The 17924-nt window shown below is 41.3% G+C and overlaps 1 protein-coding gene across 3 annotated transcripts in view; it reads right to left on the bottom strand.

Moving 5' to 3' along the window:
• Window positions 1-17924, bottom strand: part of prex2 (phosphatidylinositol-3,4,5-trisphosphate-dependent Rac exchange factor 2) — a 92205-nt gene that overhangs the window by 40891 nt on the left and 33390 nt on the right. For 2 of the 3 annotated variants that reach the window (XM_085287248.1, XM_085287249.1), the window contains exons 12-23: window positions 17016-17119; window positions 16870-16919; window positions 12407-12482; window positions 11438-11510; window positions 10060-10202; window positions 9303-9395; window positions 8525-8673; window positions 8343-8428; window positions 5223-5359; window positions 3745-3862; window positions 2877-3061; window positions 878-1039 (exon numbers count right to left, since the gene is read on the bottom strand). In XM_085287248.1, coding sequence (XP_085143374.1) covers window positions 878-1039; window positions 2877-3061; window positions 3745-3862; window positions 5223-5359; window positions 8343-8428; window positions 8525-8673; window positions 9303-9395; window positions 10060-10202; window positions 11438-11510; window positions 12407-12482; window positions 16870-16919; window positions 17016-17119 — 1376 coding nt within the window. The remainder of the gene's footprint in view (window positions 1-877; window positions 1040-2876; window positions 3062-3744; window positions 3863-5222; window positions 5360-8342; window positions 8429-8524; window positions 8674-9302; window positions 9396-10059; window positions 10203-11437; window positions 11511-12406; window positions 12483-16869; window positions 16920-17015; window positions 17120-17924) is intronic. The other variant, XM_085287250.1, reaches the window with a different exon arrangement.

The raw sequence follows: 17924 nt of genomic DNA, 5'->3' as shown, positions 1-17924 counted from the left end.
TTCCGTCTTCCTGTCCCACACAAATTTCATTTTTCTCTCTACATACATTTCTTGCTCTTTTTCTCTAGGGGTCTGAGAAGGAATGCTCTGCTGCATGAGGGGATCTTACACAACAAAAAAATGCTGGCTGTGGCTATGCAGAGATATTTATAAGTGACTGGTAATGAATCCAAGGCACAATCGCATGTTGAGTCAGATCCTCTCTCCCTCTCACGCACACTTGCATGTGTTGTTTTGCCTATAGACACATGCTTGCAGATGTGAATGAAAAGTGCTGAAAATGCTTTGGCTCTGTCATTTACCAGCTGTAATTGAAAGCAAAGCGCTATATTGTGGGCACAATCACAAAGTCAGCAATAAGTGTGGAAGTCAGCAAGACACTTTGGCTTAATAAGTCTTGAAGGTCAACGACCACTCGTTACATGTGCCGCTAAGAAGCATTCAGATAGTTGAGCTCTTGGTTGAACTTGTTTGTACTACGGTCCAGTCCATTTACTGACTGATGCACCTTGATACTTTAATGGAAACAAAATCAGCACAGTGAGAAAAATATGCATGTGTACCTTGTCTGTATCTTTTCAGTGTGCTTAAAGTCCTTAACACTAAAGTTTCTTTTCATTTCCAGTAAGTATGTAGTGAAAATCCCTCTACAAGTCCTGTTACACTATATTTATGTTTTATAGCTTTCAGAAAGGATTCCCAGTCTTTCTTTCAGGAGCAAAACTATGTTGTGGATCTATGCAAGCGTGTATCTCCACACCAGCTGCATCCTGTTTCTATTGTTGTAGGTCTTTAGAGAATTGTCCATACTCACACTTCCAAGCTGTACAGTTTAGCATGGCAACAAGAGACTGCTCAAGGCCCTCCAAACAGTTACCTTTCTGTAGTTAGTGATGCGTCGATTAATGTGCTCTGCCCTCTCACTATGCATGGCACTGAGGCGCACCCGCAGCTCCTCTGGGATCAGATCACAGCTGGAAATCAACCTTCCACACATCTGCACCAGCGCATCATCATTACGCGCCAGTACCTCCAGGATCTGATTTCAGAAAGAGTAAACAAAGTCAGGGTTGATTAAATGATATGCAAATGTTTCTTTTTAAAAAAAAAATCCCTTTTGGGGGAACTAATGGGATGTAAATGAATGACCAAGCTCCTTATTCAGTCGAAAACAAGATCAAAATTGGACAGAGGGCAGATTTATTTGCAGCATTTCATCAGGAGTTTAATTCCAATATGAATATTATTGTGATGCATATACTGTTTATATGAAGACTGCAAATCAGAGATTAGATATGAAGACAATAAGACACACAAAACTCTGAGCCTTCTTAATGAGATGCCCAGTGGAGGAGGGTGGGAAGCGAGGGAGGAAATGTAACAGCAGGAAGAGACTGAAGCACAAGACAACCCATGCACCCCGACAGCGTAACCAACATTAAAATTCAACATCACACAGATCTCAGAGGACGGTGTGGAATGCGGGAGCAGATGTTTATAATAATACTAAAATTTTACTTGGGAGAAAAGAGATATTGCATATAGTGAGAGAAGTTATGGCAAGTGTTGTTTTGTGCATGTCATCGGCAGTGTTTAGAAGAGAGCTTTCACACACTTTAGAGGACAAGAACAGTAAATCTAGATCAACTTAAAAACATGTACCCAAATGTGATCTTGTCTAATTTACCATAAACAAGACAGATGTTGTTCATCATGAAATTTGGCAGAAATACGCTTCAAACGGTGTTTCATTTCCCACATCAGCAAGTGTGCATCTGTGTCTGAGTGAGTCTTCCATCCTCTGTGTATCTTAAATCAATAATGATCATTCTGTGAACATCACTGCTGGGATGTAAAAAGCATGCACTTAGCCCAGCTGAGAACTAACACGACTAAAATAAAGCTGTCTCTTTTCACTAGCTTCAAGCTCCACTCCAATCTGCACAGCAGGAAAGCTGTTGGATTTAGTGACAACAAAAACGTTACACTGGAATTTATGGTGGAATTTGTGCATCTTGTCAAATTTGAGAAGAAAAGTCTCGTGTGTTAGTAGACTCCTGCTCAAGAGCCGGCTAAAACACAGACAAGATGTAAAGTCTGTTCACATCTTGTCTGCTGCTATCCCTTACCAAGCAAGGAGCTGCTCTTTGGTAATAAGCACCACTATCCATCATATAAAAGGTAATAAAATGTCTCCCTCTCTTTCACTGTCGTCCCTCTTTTTGTCCACAACCATCCAGGATGAAAGTCACAGCTTAACGCAACATCTTTGCTTGATAAATTACGCTCAGGGGGATTTTTACTAGCTGAATAAGACATTCTGCTAGATGTGGATTTGCTAACACAGAGAACTTCAACTACTGGGTTCCCTGTCAGGTGGAGAATACACACCTCATGGGGGCTTTTCTGCATTTTTGCAGAGCACTAAACACCAAACTTTGCCTCCTGCCTTAGTAATAGTGAATCACATGAGGCCTGCAATTAATGAATCCATAGTGTAGAGGTTAACACATTCACCTAACAAGCAAAAGATCTCCAGTTCAGTCTCCAGAGGGGAGAAAAATCTCTCTAGGGTTGCATCAGGAAATGGATTTAAGTAAGGCTAAATCAGACATGCAGGGCTATGTGCTGTGACAACTCCTTGTAAATAAGGAAGGACCTGAAAGTAGCTTTATGAGTCATATTCAGTTAAACAAATACAATACATGAGAGAAAATGCTAATAAATGTAAGGCTGGAAAATTTGATATTGGACAAATATCTACTATAAAAGCTACCAACTAGCCTACCAATTATTTTTGCATTAAGATAAATAAGTAAAACACACACCCCTAATGAGAAAGGAAATGTAATGTATTCATGTAATTGCATTTTTACCTTAGCAGTGAGGCTGAAGAATCCCTTGGGTTCAACCATCTTCTCCAGTACATGGCACTTGGTGCCAGCTGTGCTGTCATACTCGTACACCACTCCGTACTCCAGGTGGACATTGTCTACTGTCAGACTTACATGGTCTGTTTTTCCATCAATGATAGCTATAGTGTTGATTTTGTCCATTACCTCTGAGGTTGGAGACACAAAAACATAAGACATAAAAAAAAAAAAAAAAAACATAGTATAAACTTTTTATGTTTATGTTGGCGAAGCAACAAGGCGGTATTTATGCCTGAAACTATTATAATGACATGTAATAATGTTCTACAATGCACTGATGCAGTTTTTTCCAGTGTTTTCATCACCACACTTAGAACTGTGGGAGGCCTCTGTTCACCAAATCTGCAGATAATTTCAGAGAAAGACCTTCTGCTCGTGGCTTTCTTCCATTTCCCTCCAAAAAACAAAAAAAACAAACCCCGGAGCAATTCCAAGAGCAGCAAGTTAACCAGCCCTACAGTAAAGCAGTGACCTAATGTAGTTATAAATCCTGACAGAGCTGTTTGCTATGAAGGGAATAGCTTTCCTGTTTTACTCTCTCATTGGGATGCATAAATTGCAGGGTCAAATTAACACTTGATGAGCCAGAGGGGGCAGCTGTTCTCACACTAACACATTCCAGATGAGCATGTTTGGAGCTATGTTTTACTTGTTAACTGAAGGAGGTAATGGGATTGTGTTCCTGTGAACAACCCTGCATTACATCCACAGACACTTTGAGAAAAGGAAAAAAAAAAAAAAGAAGCACTTTGCCAAAATGACATATTCCCATGTAGCTTGTGAATGAGCATGTGTGTGCGTGTGTCGTCACCTTCGACTTTACACTCAAAGCCATCTCCATTCTTCTCAGGGATGGGTTTCTGGTTAGTTTTCTGGTTGTCCTCCTGGGCGTTCTCACTGCTGTTGTAGACCCACTTGATAGTATCTTGCTAAATACATTAAAGAAAAAATAATTAAAGATGGATTTCATTTGAACTTTTTATAACATTATTTTTGTATCATATTAGTGAAGAAAATGCTAAAATGAAATTTTCCCCCCAATTTACACTTTAAATTGACTAACTGTAGTCTGTGTCTTTTAATTTACAATTAATTTAACTGGAGAAATTATAGGCCCATATGTACACAACTGTCCACATGAATCAATCTACTGCAGCATCACTCTTATCCCTCCAACCCTGGTGTTTAACAGGTGGCATTTCTATTACTCTGTTGATTGTGTGCATGTGTACACAAGCTGAGGCTGGAGGTTTGTTGCAGCCCGTTTAGCGGATTCTGCCTAGATATGGTGTGCAGTGTCACAGTTGGGTTGGCAGAGCATACAGTGAAAAGTCTTCACAAACATATGGAAACATGGCTCTCGGTGAGACCGCAAAAGCAAACCCATGCCAAACTCATCAACCCACTCTAGCATGCCCTGTGTGTATTTGAGTGTGTGTGTCCTTTCTCTACACCCAAGCCCACAGAGGGTTTTCTGCCAAGGCTACATGCTGCGCCGTCCCATTGGTCTGTGGTTTTCTAGTGTACAACCGCACACGCAGGCACGCATATACAAACACACACAAAGACGCAAAGAGCAAGAACGAGAGGGTGGTTCCTCCGGGTCCACACTTGATGGAAACCAGATCTCCAGGAGTTTTGGAACACTCTAGTGCACCATTAAGCCTGAGGTCCACACGAGGCTCAATTATAATGACACACTACACTAACTCACACCATACACACACCCTGGGGTTTCTATTTTTCACCGTTTCCCACCTTCGACAGGTGGACCGAGCTCTCCTCCTACTCTTGTCTGCTGTTTAGCCTACCCCACACTATCCCCCTCTTTCCTTCCATCTTCGATCAGTCTTACTCCAAGACTCTCACCCACTCTGACCCCCAGCCAGCCTCGGGATCCTTTCCCACCTCTATCTGCAGCCTGCCAGTCTCCCACAACAAGCCCACCACTGTGAGCCAGGGGTCAGTGCTAAAGAAGCCAAAACTACTATTATTTTTGCGTAATGACCCAAATGAAGGAAAGGCAGAGAGAACCAGGGTAAATAGTTTCCCTTATTTTCTGCTCTTTTGCACTTCTACTAACAAATTTGCAGAAACGAATTCTATTTTTCCAGCAAGACAATCATTTATTCATTTTTTTCTCTGCTCCACAGTGACACATAATAAAAATTAAATACTTTTTCATTACCGCTGGATGACATCCCACCCCCCTTGACAAATCCCTGTGTCTGGTTAGATTTACTCTGCAGTTTATCCCTTTTTGCTTTTCCTTTCTTCCTCCCGTCTCACCTGCGTGGGTCGCCGATACTTCCTGCACGCTGTGACATGAGCGATGACGCTGGCATGGCTCTCCTTGCTCACATTGATACCGTTCACCTTTATAATGCACTGGCCTGGGTGGAGACCGGCAGTTGCTGCCACTGTGCCTGGCGTGAGACAGACAGAGATGCAAGGGGAAGGAGGGGTGAAAAGAGTAAGAGCTACTGCACGTTATCTTGCAGGTGCATGCTGAAACCGGATGAAAAAAACATGAGCACATCCTAAAAGAAAATAATTGTCACTTTTTCCACATCCTGTATGCAAAATTAGATTGAACAACATTCTTTTTTTTTGCTTTGTATTTACAAGACTGTTTCCTGTTTTTGGCAGCTCAGGAGGAGTGTGAGAGGGAGAGTGTGGTGCAGGGAGGAGGGAAGTTGTTTATCTGGGGTAGACGAAGGCCTCTGAGGGATGTGATTCAGACCATAGGAGAACTTCAAGGTTTACAGCTATCAGAAGGAAGTGTATGGCAGACTAAATATTCCTCCCATTTGTTTTCTCAGCTCCTTAAAAATACATCATGAAAACCTCACGCTGCAATGTAAGGAATCTGTAATCACTTGGCCGAAGATTGCAGGGACGGACATATCCAGTGTACTTTCCTTTCCGCATCAACTGAACTTATAATATATCAACAATAGACAAGCATATTCTAGTTATTAATAGAGTAGAAGAGAAGAGTCTACATATTACATTAAAAACACACTTAGCAAAGTCCAGTATGAATGAGTATTGTTCAAAACATTTTTATATTTTCTTTATGCTTTCTACAAGGGCTTCAACATCTTCTAAGTGGCCTTTTTGCCCAATCCCCCCACATGCCTTGGGATTCTCTAAAAGGATAAGCATGTATTGCTAATGAACGATAAAATATAATAATCAATAACTCTCTAAGCACCCAGTCTCAGGTGAGTTGCTCCTTTAGAAAGGTCACCCCAACAGTATTAACATACTAGTGTTTAGCAGGTTTATTGCTTGCTATGTTAATTGCATTTACAACAGCATACTTTAGTACTATTACACTATTTAGAGTGCATAAGTGTGTTTACACTGATAAGCACAACTAAATGAAGGGCAGCTCAAGTACCCAGATGGTGTACTCATAATGGTCAAAAGTTGAAACTTCAGTTGAATCCTCAGTAGTTAGCATTTTGGCTATAGCACCAAACAATTTTTAGACAACTCAAGGAGGATTCAGCTAGTTAACTAGCTGAAAGATGGCTTTCTGGCCATGTGGAGTCGTGCTATGGCACTCCATAAGGCTAGTGCCTTCTACTTACACTACATTCAAGACCTTTCTACGTGTTTAAGACATTTTAAGGTGAAAAATGTCTATATCATAAGGAAAAAACAACCAACACAATAACACACATCCATCTAGACTTCTGATTTTCTGCAAGTGTGGTCAAAAATTACGTGAAGTCATCACGGGCATGAATATAATGATAAGTCTGGCGTTTTATTGATTTCTTTAAACTGTTCTTTTTCCACTGTGGAATAATTGTACAGCATACATCTTTACTGACTTTAAAAATACAAGACGTTTGAATTTATTTTGGATTTTCTCTAATCCCCACGGGGTCAAAATTATACATACGGGCTCAAATACACACATGAACCCTCACCAACTATGATGAGAAGGGACAATCAACAAGCTTCTTGTCATCTGTTCTCATGGTGACATATCTCTGGCCTGATATTTGACCACTCTTAACAGAATCGGTAGACTTAATTTAAATTAGTTGCCTTCCTGACATGGAGCAAGCTTCCCACATACTTTACAGTTTGGGACTTTGGGAAGATCATTCCTGAAGCATAATGTTAGCATGCTTTATCTGTTCTAAAACCAGTTTTGATATGTGTTTGGGATCATCGTCCTGGAACACTCACCTCTGTCCAGGTTTCAACCATCTAGCTGTCTGATTTGAGGTGAAGCTGAAGAATTTAGATGCAATCCTCCTACCATCCACTTTTTGCAACCTACCAGTACCACTGAGAGTAAAACAGCTCCACAGCATGGCGCTACCACCACCATACTTGACAGCTGACATTATGTTCTTAGGTTTGAAAGCCTAACCTTTAACCCTTTAAACAAATTAGATTAGAGAAAATCCTAAAATCCTAAATAAATTCAAACTTGTAAAACAAAAATTGACTGCACATCACAGCAGTGATGTATACTGCAGACAAAAGTTTAAAGAAATCAAACCCCCAAACAAACCATGGCATTCGTGCCTATGATGAGTGTATGTAAACTGCTGACCACAGCTGTAAAAATATAGATGCCTGGTTCGCATTAAACACTTATTTTACAAAAATGTGCAACACCGGTGTCAAGCAACAGTGCCAATACGCTGAATTGCTGTGTGAAATTAATTTCACGACAGAGATTTTTGTGCAACTGCTCTTTTTCTGTGCCTCGGTTTCTTCATCTCTAATTGGTATTACCAGCTCCTGTTGACCTCAGACACCAGGGAACAGAAGCTATTATGACAATCCAAGGAATGAGACACCTCCTATATATATTGAGCTTTGTCCCCGGGGATCGCAGCATCCACTTAAACACACACCAGGTTCCCAAGCAACCACATCATCAAGTCAACACATGCAGGCGCACACATGCACGCTGACACGAAAGCACATACTCTGCAATCTGACTTAGATTGCTTAAGGCGGGGAAAAATAAAAGATTCAATTCCCTTGAGATGGAGACGAATTGTTTTTTGATTGGACCCTACCTCATGCCAGCCCTGATAGCAGTGCAACTAAATATGCTGCATTAGGTAAGAGGCCTGATGAATTTAGAGCAAAAAAATGCAGAGTGCTTTCCTATCAAACTGATCGGTGAAGGAGAATTGCTGAACAAAGCCTTTCCTATCAAACTTTCCTATCCTAATCGAACTGCTAAGAAAAATGCGAGTAGGTGCATGGAAATCATTGCGATCATGTCACACCGCAGCCAAGTCACGCACACCCCCAAAGCTGGTGTAGCAGCTGCTCGCCAGCTGTGCCACAATAACAAAGAGGTGATGGAAAGACTTTTGCTGATGAGGCCAGACAGCTCAAGTGGTGGAAACTGCAATCTCTTACCTCTCCCAACAGCATGGACCACAGAAGGACCGAATCCACGGATCTGGAATCCCAAGCCATCGGCCGAGTCTGGAATCTTAATCGTCCTGGAAATGAAAGGAAAGAGTAAATTACCGAGCTGGGATATGCACACAATAAGATGAAACTGACATTGCGTGTGCGTGCAAAGATCTGACACTTACTCTCTAGGCTTGGTGCTGACCAGCACTCGGAGGGGTCCTTTGCTGTTAAAACATTGCTTGAGGAGAGCTTCAACTTCAGAGAAAGGCCTGAGGAACACCAGGTCTCCATTTATAGCAAACAACTTCTTCCCCACTTCCAGACCAGCCATCTTGAAAGAGAATATGAAGAGCAAGAGAAATAAATATAAATTATAGAAAAGGATTAAGTCACACATTCGGTCTTAATGTGACGCAGAATCACAGTGGACTGTTTGAATCACAATGAAAAGCACGCACACTCCCAGCATTAGGAGACAACACTGGGTAACTTGTGTCTGTCAGCACACAGCTGGATCCTGTTGAGGATTTAATTTTTTTTAAGACATCACACATATTTGTATGAAAGCACTAAAGGTAGCATTAGTGCCACATCACAATAAAGCAGGTTTAGAGGAAGGGCAAAGAGTCACGAGGTTCTATTTTTCGTGACTAATGACTGAATCACATTTTAATAACAAAAGACTTCTACTGGCTGGCACATCTGCAAAACAGCTCTGCCTTTACTTTCATCTTTGAAAATAAAATCAAAGCAATCACATTAGCAGTGCTCCTTCCTATTCTCTATAACCTATGATCTGCTAAATGAGGAGCAACTCGAGGAGAGCTTTATGCCTGGAATGCATTTTTTTTTTTTTTTTTGCATAAACATTACTAACACGTTGCAAAAAGGCTTCAAAGAAGTACAGAAGAAACTTCACGATTGTGCTTTTGTGCATCTCTGTGTGTGAGACCGTGTCACCTCAGCTGGGGAGCCCTTCTCAACAAATTTGATTATGGGGACTCGATTCCTCTCTTCCAGGGTAAAGCCATAGCCTCCATCACTGGGCCTTATCTGGAAAACAACATGTCTCACATCAGCAAAATCCCAAGCGAGCAGACCAAGCACAAACACGGACACAGCAGAAGAAGATACTATTAAAGACCGATAGCACACACATTTCTGTCTGCTCGCTTGCTGCAAAAAACAAAAAAACAAACAAGGTTTGCTTACCAAGGTATAAAATGGACTTTTGTAGCGTTATTACTTTTACTTCTCACAGCTGTGTGCTGCATAATGATTTACAGCGTTTCCACTTTGCTCCAAGTTGTGAATAAATAAATAAATAATAATAATAATAATAAATAAATAATAAATAAACAGTGCAATAGACTCAATACTTGAAATGTGCAATTCACTTGTATTTTTATTTTTTATTCCTATTTATTCTATTTATCCCCTTTGTATATTTTATTTATATTTGTCTCTGTATTTATATGTGTGTGTGTGTGTGTGTGTGTGTGTGTGTGTGTGTGTGTGTGTGTATATATATATATATATATAACAGTTCTGTAACTGTAACTTTGGTCGTTGCTGTGCTTTTTTTGGAAGTCGAATTTCCCAGAGGAACCCACCCGAGGGATTAATAAAGTTCTATCTTATCTTAAATCCCAGCAAGCCACAGCATATCAGTCGGAGTGAGCAATAATCGATCAATAATCCACCAAGGAGCACTCACCAGGAGAGACTTGGAGATGACATTTTCAAGTATTTTCAGGTCATGCTTCATAGGTTTGTATTTTGTGTTGGAACCCTCCATCTCCTCATCAGCGAAGAAGCGGAACAGTAGGGGCTCGTCCTTGAATTCACTCTTCTCCAGCACTGAGGGAGTGACAACAAAGTCACATATGAAAAGTGTGACTGGAAAGTTCAACAGTCCACAGATTTAGCTACAAATGCCAAGTACAGTTTAATGTGATAGCTAAATGTGAATGTGTTAAAGCTTGTTATCTGACTCCTACCTATATCTGAAAGTAATAGGAGATCCTAATTTTAATTGTTTTTTAATGTATGCGAGTGTCGGAAAAAATTGTTACTTGAAAGGTGGATTTAAAATGTTGGACCCAGACAACTTCTGAGGGAGTAACCTCACTGTGTGGTGCTGTGCAGAAGCAGAACATGTTAAATTTAGCAAAAAACTCTTTTTGCATTACGCTAAGAAGTTTAAACCCATCTAAGTGTGACCGCAGTAGTATTTGCACGCCAAATGCACAAATAGACACTTTGGGAAACAATGAGACCCCACTTTTATGGCAAAAGGAAAAAAAAATCTTTTGAACAAACCAGGTCTCAGAGGCAACATAACATATCCACTATGACTTTCAATTTTAAACCAAAAAATAGCCCTGAGGGGAAAGAACAGAGCTTCCTTCTAACATTTCCTCACTTCATTCCTCTCAAGATCAGATATAGCTACATCGTGAGGGCAAATAACTTACAGGCACGAAATGAAATTATGAAATTACCCTGTAGGCAGTGGAAGTGACAGGAAGTTTGATGGCTGGGGTTGTTATGTTCTGGAGATGTGCTGGTAATTTGTAGTGTGAGGCTTGAACTGCGGGTAGTTTGAAGCAGTTGCATCATGGGGGTACGAGGTGACATGCTGTGATTCATACTGTAGTGTGCATGATGTGGACTTTGGCACAGGGGAGGTGCGCAGTTAAAAACAAATCCGACTCTCATAAGCAAACTGTAACCATGGCCACTGTCTGTTTTGCACTTACAGATAAACAGTTTTCATGTATTTACCCATAGCACTTAGTTACTTAAGACATATACAGTGCATACAGTATATGGGAACATGCATACATGGAATTAATGATGGTATGCAAGCATCACACACGCACTTATATTCACTGGTTTGGAAAATAGTTCTATTCCTGTAGCATGTCAGAGGGATATTAAGTAGAAATGGAAAAAGAACAAGTGTGGTTATGTTCTAAAACAGGACGCTAAATGCCAGACGCCCTCTGCGTGGTTTCACCAAAGCATTCATCTCTCATTTACTGCAGGATTTTTTCCCCTTTTATTTTAATCAGGAGTGGAAAGTGCCGTACCGTGATGCATGAAGCCATTGTTGCAGAGCTCCACCCCCAAGATCACCGCTTCCTCCCTCGTTCTGCAGTCCCCCTGCACCAGAAGAGTGGACACGCGGGAGAAATAAGACAGATGTAAGCGTGAAGAGTGGGTATAGTGAATAAGTCAGAAGATAAAAAAAAGAAGCAAAGGAGGATGAGAGAAAACAGAACAAAGGACATTGTGTGTTTAGAGTGCAGTCAAAATGTCACATTCACACCCCTCCTTTGTTCTTGCGTCCAAAAGCCCTCAAGGCCAGCAGAGCCTCTGCACACTCGATCTTAAACAGAGCCAAAATCATGTCTAGACAGTATAGTGTGACAGCTATTGAAGTCCCACTGAAGAAGCGAGAGCCACTCCACTGCACCGACTCAAACACATGCATATGGAATACCGCAATCACACACATGCACATTTACGCAGACACAAGCATGTAATGACTGCCAGTGATTCTGTGGTTGCTGGTCGCCATATATGTTTCATCCCTTTGTTGTCGTCCCGAACAGGACTATCAATCTGTCAACCTCAGAACTTCCTGTCATAGTCAATAAAGCTTTGCTATCCAATCAATTCTGCTTTTCTTTTTTCGTTTCCTCTCGGCTCCTTTGAGAGCTTCAAGTCTGATGGTGTCTTTTTTTCTGCTGCACATCTGAAGTGACTGACGTGTAACAACAGCAGACGCTCCCAGAATTATTTTTTTTAAACTTCTATGCTTGAAAGGGGAAAAGGTGGGACATGTGTTTTCAACATGGCCAGAAACTAATGGAAAGGTGTCTTCTTAAAAAACACACAAGAAACTATATGAAAGTATCTGAATTTAAAGAAAAAAAAAAAAATGGTGTTCAGAATAATAATCTAACTTCATCAAATTCTTTGCACAAGCAAAATAGACAAATTCAACAACTTGTATTCTTATTAAATAACATTTGTGAAGCAGCGAAAGAGCTTACCTGTGCTATAAGCCAATCTATGAGCTTGTTAGCCATGACCACTGATTTGTAGGTCCGTAAATGATAGTCCTTGTCCCTGGATGGGCACAAAAGCAGAAGATATCAATAGAGGGATCTGGAAAAGAAAGTTCTTGGTATTTTAAATTTTACTATTTGCTTTAAATGTGAAAAAAAAATGTAGGCAAAGAATATGTAGAGAAATAATTGCTTGGTCTATTTAAACACAATGCCCAAAAGGAGGGATAATAATTCCCAGTGTCAGCGAGATGTGGCCTCGTTTCAAGTACTGGCTGGTGTTTGGCCTTGGGGTGCTCCATGTCAGTATGGGGTTGCTTTTCTCAGTGTTACCCACACAGCCGCACTTTGCCAGACCCCGAGAATGCTGTTTGAAATGGAGCCGTGACTTTCCCATGAATACAGGGGCCTCCCCGGGGACACGCAGGGGCTGAGCTGCAGGGCCGGGAAAGTCCAGAACCACCGTGACTTACACCACTCCACCGCTTCCAGCACATGCAAACGCTTACACACGCGGACACAAAACTAAACATACACAGGCCTTTCTAGCACACACAGTTCAGACAAGTCAAACAAGACTTGTGGGCCAAGTTAAAGTCTGATTTCAGACTCCTGGTACTCTTCAGAAAGTGAATTGTTAGAGGCCAAGCGCGGCCATGTTTGATCCATTCTGAAGCTTTCTGTTACATAACTGTGCCTGACAGCCTGCGCTAGTCTTGGATGAGGACGGTACAGCTGGAAGCCATGTCGCACCATGCATAAACCACTCTGACAGAGGAACCAAGAGCCACCCTGCATTTCCCCCAAAATGGGATACTAGAGCCAGTGAGAGTTGGGCTTCAGCGGCTGGTGCAAAGTGAGGCTGTCAGAGTGAAAAATGGGGGTAAACAACGGCCCATTGGGCAGCCATATGTCGAGGATAAGGAAACAGCAGTTTGAGGAGTAACAGAGGGAAAGGTCAGAGAGGTGGTTTTTAACTTGCTGTCCAATGACAAAGTTTGTCTTGACATTTTGTGAGCAAACGGATGCAACTGTCGTACTTTCTAAGTACTCCTTAGAATAAATTACACGGAGGATGCTGAAAGTTCAAGCTTTAATCCACTGCTCAGGAGTGAGAAATTAATCAAGCAGTTTTCCATACTGTTTGTTATTCTGAAAATCCTACCCATGCATCAGTAAATATTGAGCTTCTGGAGGACTCCTCAGCATAATGAGGAAAACTTGTCAACATTTCAAATGCTGAGGTAAAAATGACAGTTTTTTCCCCCATTGTATGTAAAGAATATTTATGAGTGGCCTTGGCTCTAGTGTCCCTGTGTACATGATGAAAAATTGTTCTTATTATCTATTTCAACATATAACTGTGTACAACAGCTTAAGTGGGCATTTGCTCCTTTGCAGCGAGATCCCCTGGAGTGGCTGGTTTCACTGATTTCTTGTAATGAAAGCAGAGGCTTAAGGGGGGCAAAGAAGCTGCAGAGGGTTATGGGGTCTGCATAGTATATACCCCCATCTTTGCCTAATCGCTCTTACTCTGCCAGGAAATTCCACCTAATTAGGCAGGGGCTGGTTGCTCCAATTAAACTCTGGCATTCCCAGGCCCTGTGATGCATTGTACTGGCTTCCCAGGGAGAATGCACTGCGCAGATATGTGAGCTAACAACGCACACAACTCAAGTTCACCAACAGGAGTTTTTACGCCAAGAGTTTTGGCCTCAACACAAAAACACCAGTGGACTGAATGCTGACAATCCAAACATACACACACAAATTCACCCTTTGGGGTTTTTTGCAGTTAGAGCAAACAAAAAAGTCTCTATGCTAGGACAGATGAAGGATCAGCGTGCCCCCGCTAGCCATGGCACAGTTTTATAGTTGTGAAATTCAAGCTTTTATTCGGGTTATTTGAAATCAGTATAAACAGCCAACTCTGATGTTGTGTTTCGCCATACGACACATTAGCAGGTGGCAATAGAATTAAAGTCAGATTATAAGAAGTAAAAACCAAAGCAGGCCAGCAGATTCAGCTCAGTTCAATCCAATTTTATTTATACTGCGCCAATCACAACAACAGTCGCCACTCTAAGGTAGAGAGTCTACATTAGTTGACAAAATTCCAACAATCTTCTATGAGTATGGATTATGTGACAGCAGGAAGGAAAAACTCCCTTTTAACAGGAAGAAACTTCCAGCAGAAGTGGGCTCAGGGAGGGGCAGCCATGTGCTGCAACTAGTTAGGGGGTGAGCACAGGAGGGCAGGACAAAATCCAAACTACGGAAGCGAGGAAGCAAAGAAGGAAATGGATGGAAAGAAGTCCTCATTATATCATGGGAAGTCCCTTGGCAGCCTAAGTCAATGGCAGCATAACTAAGTGATTGCTCAGGGTCACCTGACCCAGCCCTAAATACAAGCTTTATCAAAAAAGACATTTTTAAATCTAATATTAAAAACAGAGTGGGTGTCTGTCCTGAGTCCAAACGTGGAGCTGGTTCCAAAAAAGAAATCCTGAGAGTAGCTGAAGTCTTTGCCTCCCTCTCTGCTTTTGGAAAAACCAAGGAATCTGCAGTCTGAGAGTGCACTGTGAGGTCTCTAAGATATAACGAGGCCTGATTTTTAAAGAACTTGTATACTCCAATAAACATTTAGGCACTCTAGGTAAAGCTTTAAAAACAAAAAGCACTTGCCTAAGTGACAATTTCTACATAGCCTACGCTGGATGAGTCCACTTTGGGGAGTTTCCAGTATTTTCCCTTATTGTAAGATACTGAGAGAAGTCACATTAGTTTCATTACTCATTCTATCCAGCCAGCATGCTTATTTTCCAAGTTTAATTACTGTTTTGCATCATGCTGTATGTCATTTTAAATCAGGAATGGCTCTGCGTGCCTTTCAAAAAACAAGATCAATATGATGTCAGTCACTCTAAATGAAATGTGTTAAGAGCTGTTTTTGAGACAAAAAAAAAAAAAAATGAGGCACTGTTGAGCTGTGACTGGGCCACATGATGCTGCAAGGTACAGAGACTCATCCGAGGGAAACTGTAGTCTTGAATTTAGTTGATTTTGGATCAACTGGAGGCTTTTCAGGGAGTTTTTAGGACATCCTGGAATTAATAAGCCTAGAAGTAATAAATGCATGAACTAGATTTCCAGCATCACTCTGAGACAGGATGTTTTTAATGTTGGAGATACTGGATGGAAATGGAAGACAGCAGTCCTACATATTTGTTTAATATGCGCATTGAAGGATATATCTTGGTCAAAAATTACTCCAAGATTCCTCACAGTGTTACTGGAGGCCAGAGTAATGTAGCCAGAGTGAGCATCTGGCTAGATACTGCATTTCTTGGATTTCTAGGACCAAATACAATAACCTCAGTTTTATCTGAAATAGAAAGTTTGAGGTCATCCAGGTCTTCATGTGCTTATGGCATTCCTGCAATTTAACTAATTTGTGTGTGTTATATGGCCTCATGCTATCATCTGCATAGCAGTGACAATGCATATGCTATGCCTTCTAATTACACTGTCTAAAGGAAGCATGTATAATGTAAATAGAACTGGTCCTAGCACGGAACCCTGGAGAACTCGCTAACTAACCTTTGTGTTTGAAAAGGACTCACCGACTCACCACTGCACAGTACCTTCAATACCCACAACATCTCTTATTGCTGTAACAGTATCGAACGCCACACTGATGTCTAGTGGGACAAGCACAGAAACCTGGTCATATATTTTTGACAAAACAATCTGCATGAATAACTTTAATTTTTGGCTTTATTTATTGAACAACAGGTTTTATACTGATGAAAATGTGGAATGAAATTAAGATCTCTCCACAAAAGCAAGTAAAAACACCACAAATATGGGAATGTTTGTCAAACTTACTACTTACTACAACTACCAGATATTTAGAATTACCTTTTAAGCTGCTTACCATGTTGATCAAGACCATGTGTTAGGTTATAAAACACACACACACACACACACAAACAAAAAGGGGAAACTGTAGGAGGACCTTCTTTGTAATCAAATGATCACCCACTTAACTCACATTCTTCATCATGACAACATTTTCCAACAAACTTTCCTCTCGGATGCATCAAAAATGATGTGAGATTCATCACAATATCACCAATTTTTGTTTTAAGCATGAATGTAAACATCGAAGGGAAATTGAGGGAATAGATTCAGTTTCTTTCAGCACATCTGTGTCTTGAGAACAGCCAGATAAAACCTGTCATGCTCAATCACCCACAGGAGCCTGTGCCAACTCCTCACAAGTCCTCGAAAACAATGAGCTCATAGTTCACAACCTAATCCCTCTTAGTCACTTTTTCGTATGTGGCAGGCAGGGGTTATTTTTAGGCACAAAAGCCAGACGCTGAACTACACGTGCCCCCACCTGGCTTGACTGCAATGGAGTGGAAAAGAAAATGACCGCCCACCTGATGACGGGAGTGAAGAGGCTGTGAAGACGACAAAACAGCCGAACACCCTGTGAGGAACAGGAGAGAGACTTTGGGTTATTTCAGCGATATGCGCTTAAAGTGCGATTTTAAATCGACTTGCGTTTCCACCGCAACACTGTTACCTTGGATATAACATCGTGCATGTCACTTCTCGGGTGGTAGGTGCCGTCGTCGTAGCGGAAACGGTAGAGCACGGGCTCTGGTTTGAACTGGTGTTTGTCTGTGACTAAAGAAATGCCACACATTCAGGCCCCAGAGTGAAGGGGAGCATTATTCAGTTTGCTTTAAATGTGAAAATTAAAAAAAACCAAAACACATTCAAACCAAGCAGGGCTGCACAGAGAAACAAGCTCTCCAGACAAGAAAAGGACTCCAACCCCACACAGAGCAGTCACAGATAGCACAGCTGCTCAGAGCTTCCTGCTTTTCTCGCTTCAGGGGACTGCGTGTAGACCCCCCAGCAGTCATAAAAGCTGGCTCCGTACTCTTGGCTGCAGCTGAGCGGGTTCCATTAAAGTTTTTTTTTTTTTTTTTTTTTAAATAAAAAGATATTCTATCGTTTTTCGCATGGGGACTGCTAACTGCACCGTGAGAGAGAGCTCGGAGGGGCTCTGAGTTATTCCTCTCTGTCAGGAACAGCTCTAAAGCCCCATCTCATTTCTCACTGAGGAAGCAATAAAGTGCCCCTGAGTGATTTAAGATACAACTTGACTTGGGGCCCTACACTTTTGAGGAAAAAAAAGAAAGAAAAAAGAAAGAAAGAAAAACCATGCAGGGCTGCATGCGCCATTTAGTGTGAATGCAGAGCGTTAGCCAGCTTAAAGTCTCATGCACTAAACACACTTGTTACCCAAAGCCACAGAACAGCAGCTGAGAAAATATAACACAAACATTAAGGCAAGAAAAGATTAATATTTATAATCCCTTACCTAAACATTGTGTCAAAGCTGTGTTTAAATGGGACACCTGCTAAGAAATAAATAAGAGAGCCACAGCTACTTTGTAGACTCCAGCCAGAGAGTGAAAGTACA

This window comes from Mchenga conophoros, linkage group LG9 (assembly GCF_057382185.1).
Source record: "Mchenga conophoros isolate Kocher_MC1m ecotype Shallow Benthic linkage group LG9, M_conophoros_male_GT1.1, whole genome shotgun sequence".
In the NCBI taxonomy this organism is placed as follows: Eukaryota; Metazoa; Chordata; class Actinopteri; order Cichliformes; family Cichlidae; genus Mchenga; species Mchenga conophoros.
Note: the sequence above shows the minus strand (reverse complement) of the source record. Positions and strands in the feature narration are given on the sequence as shown.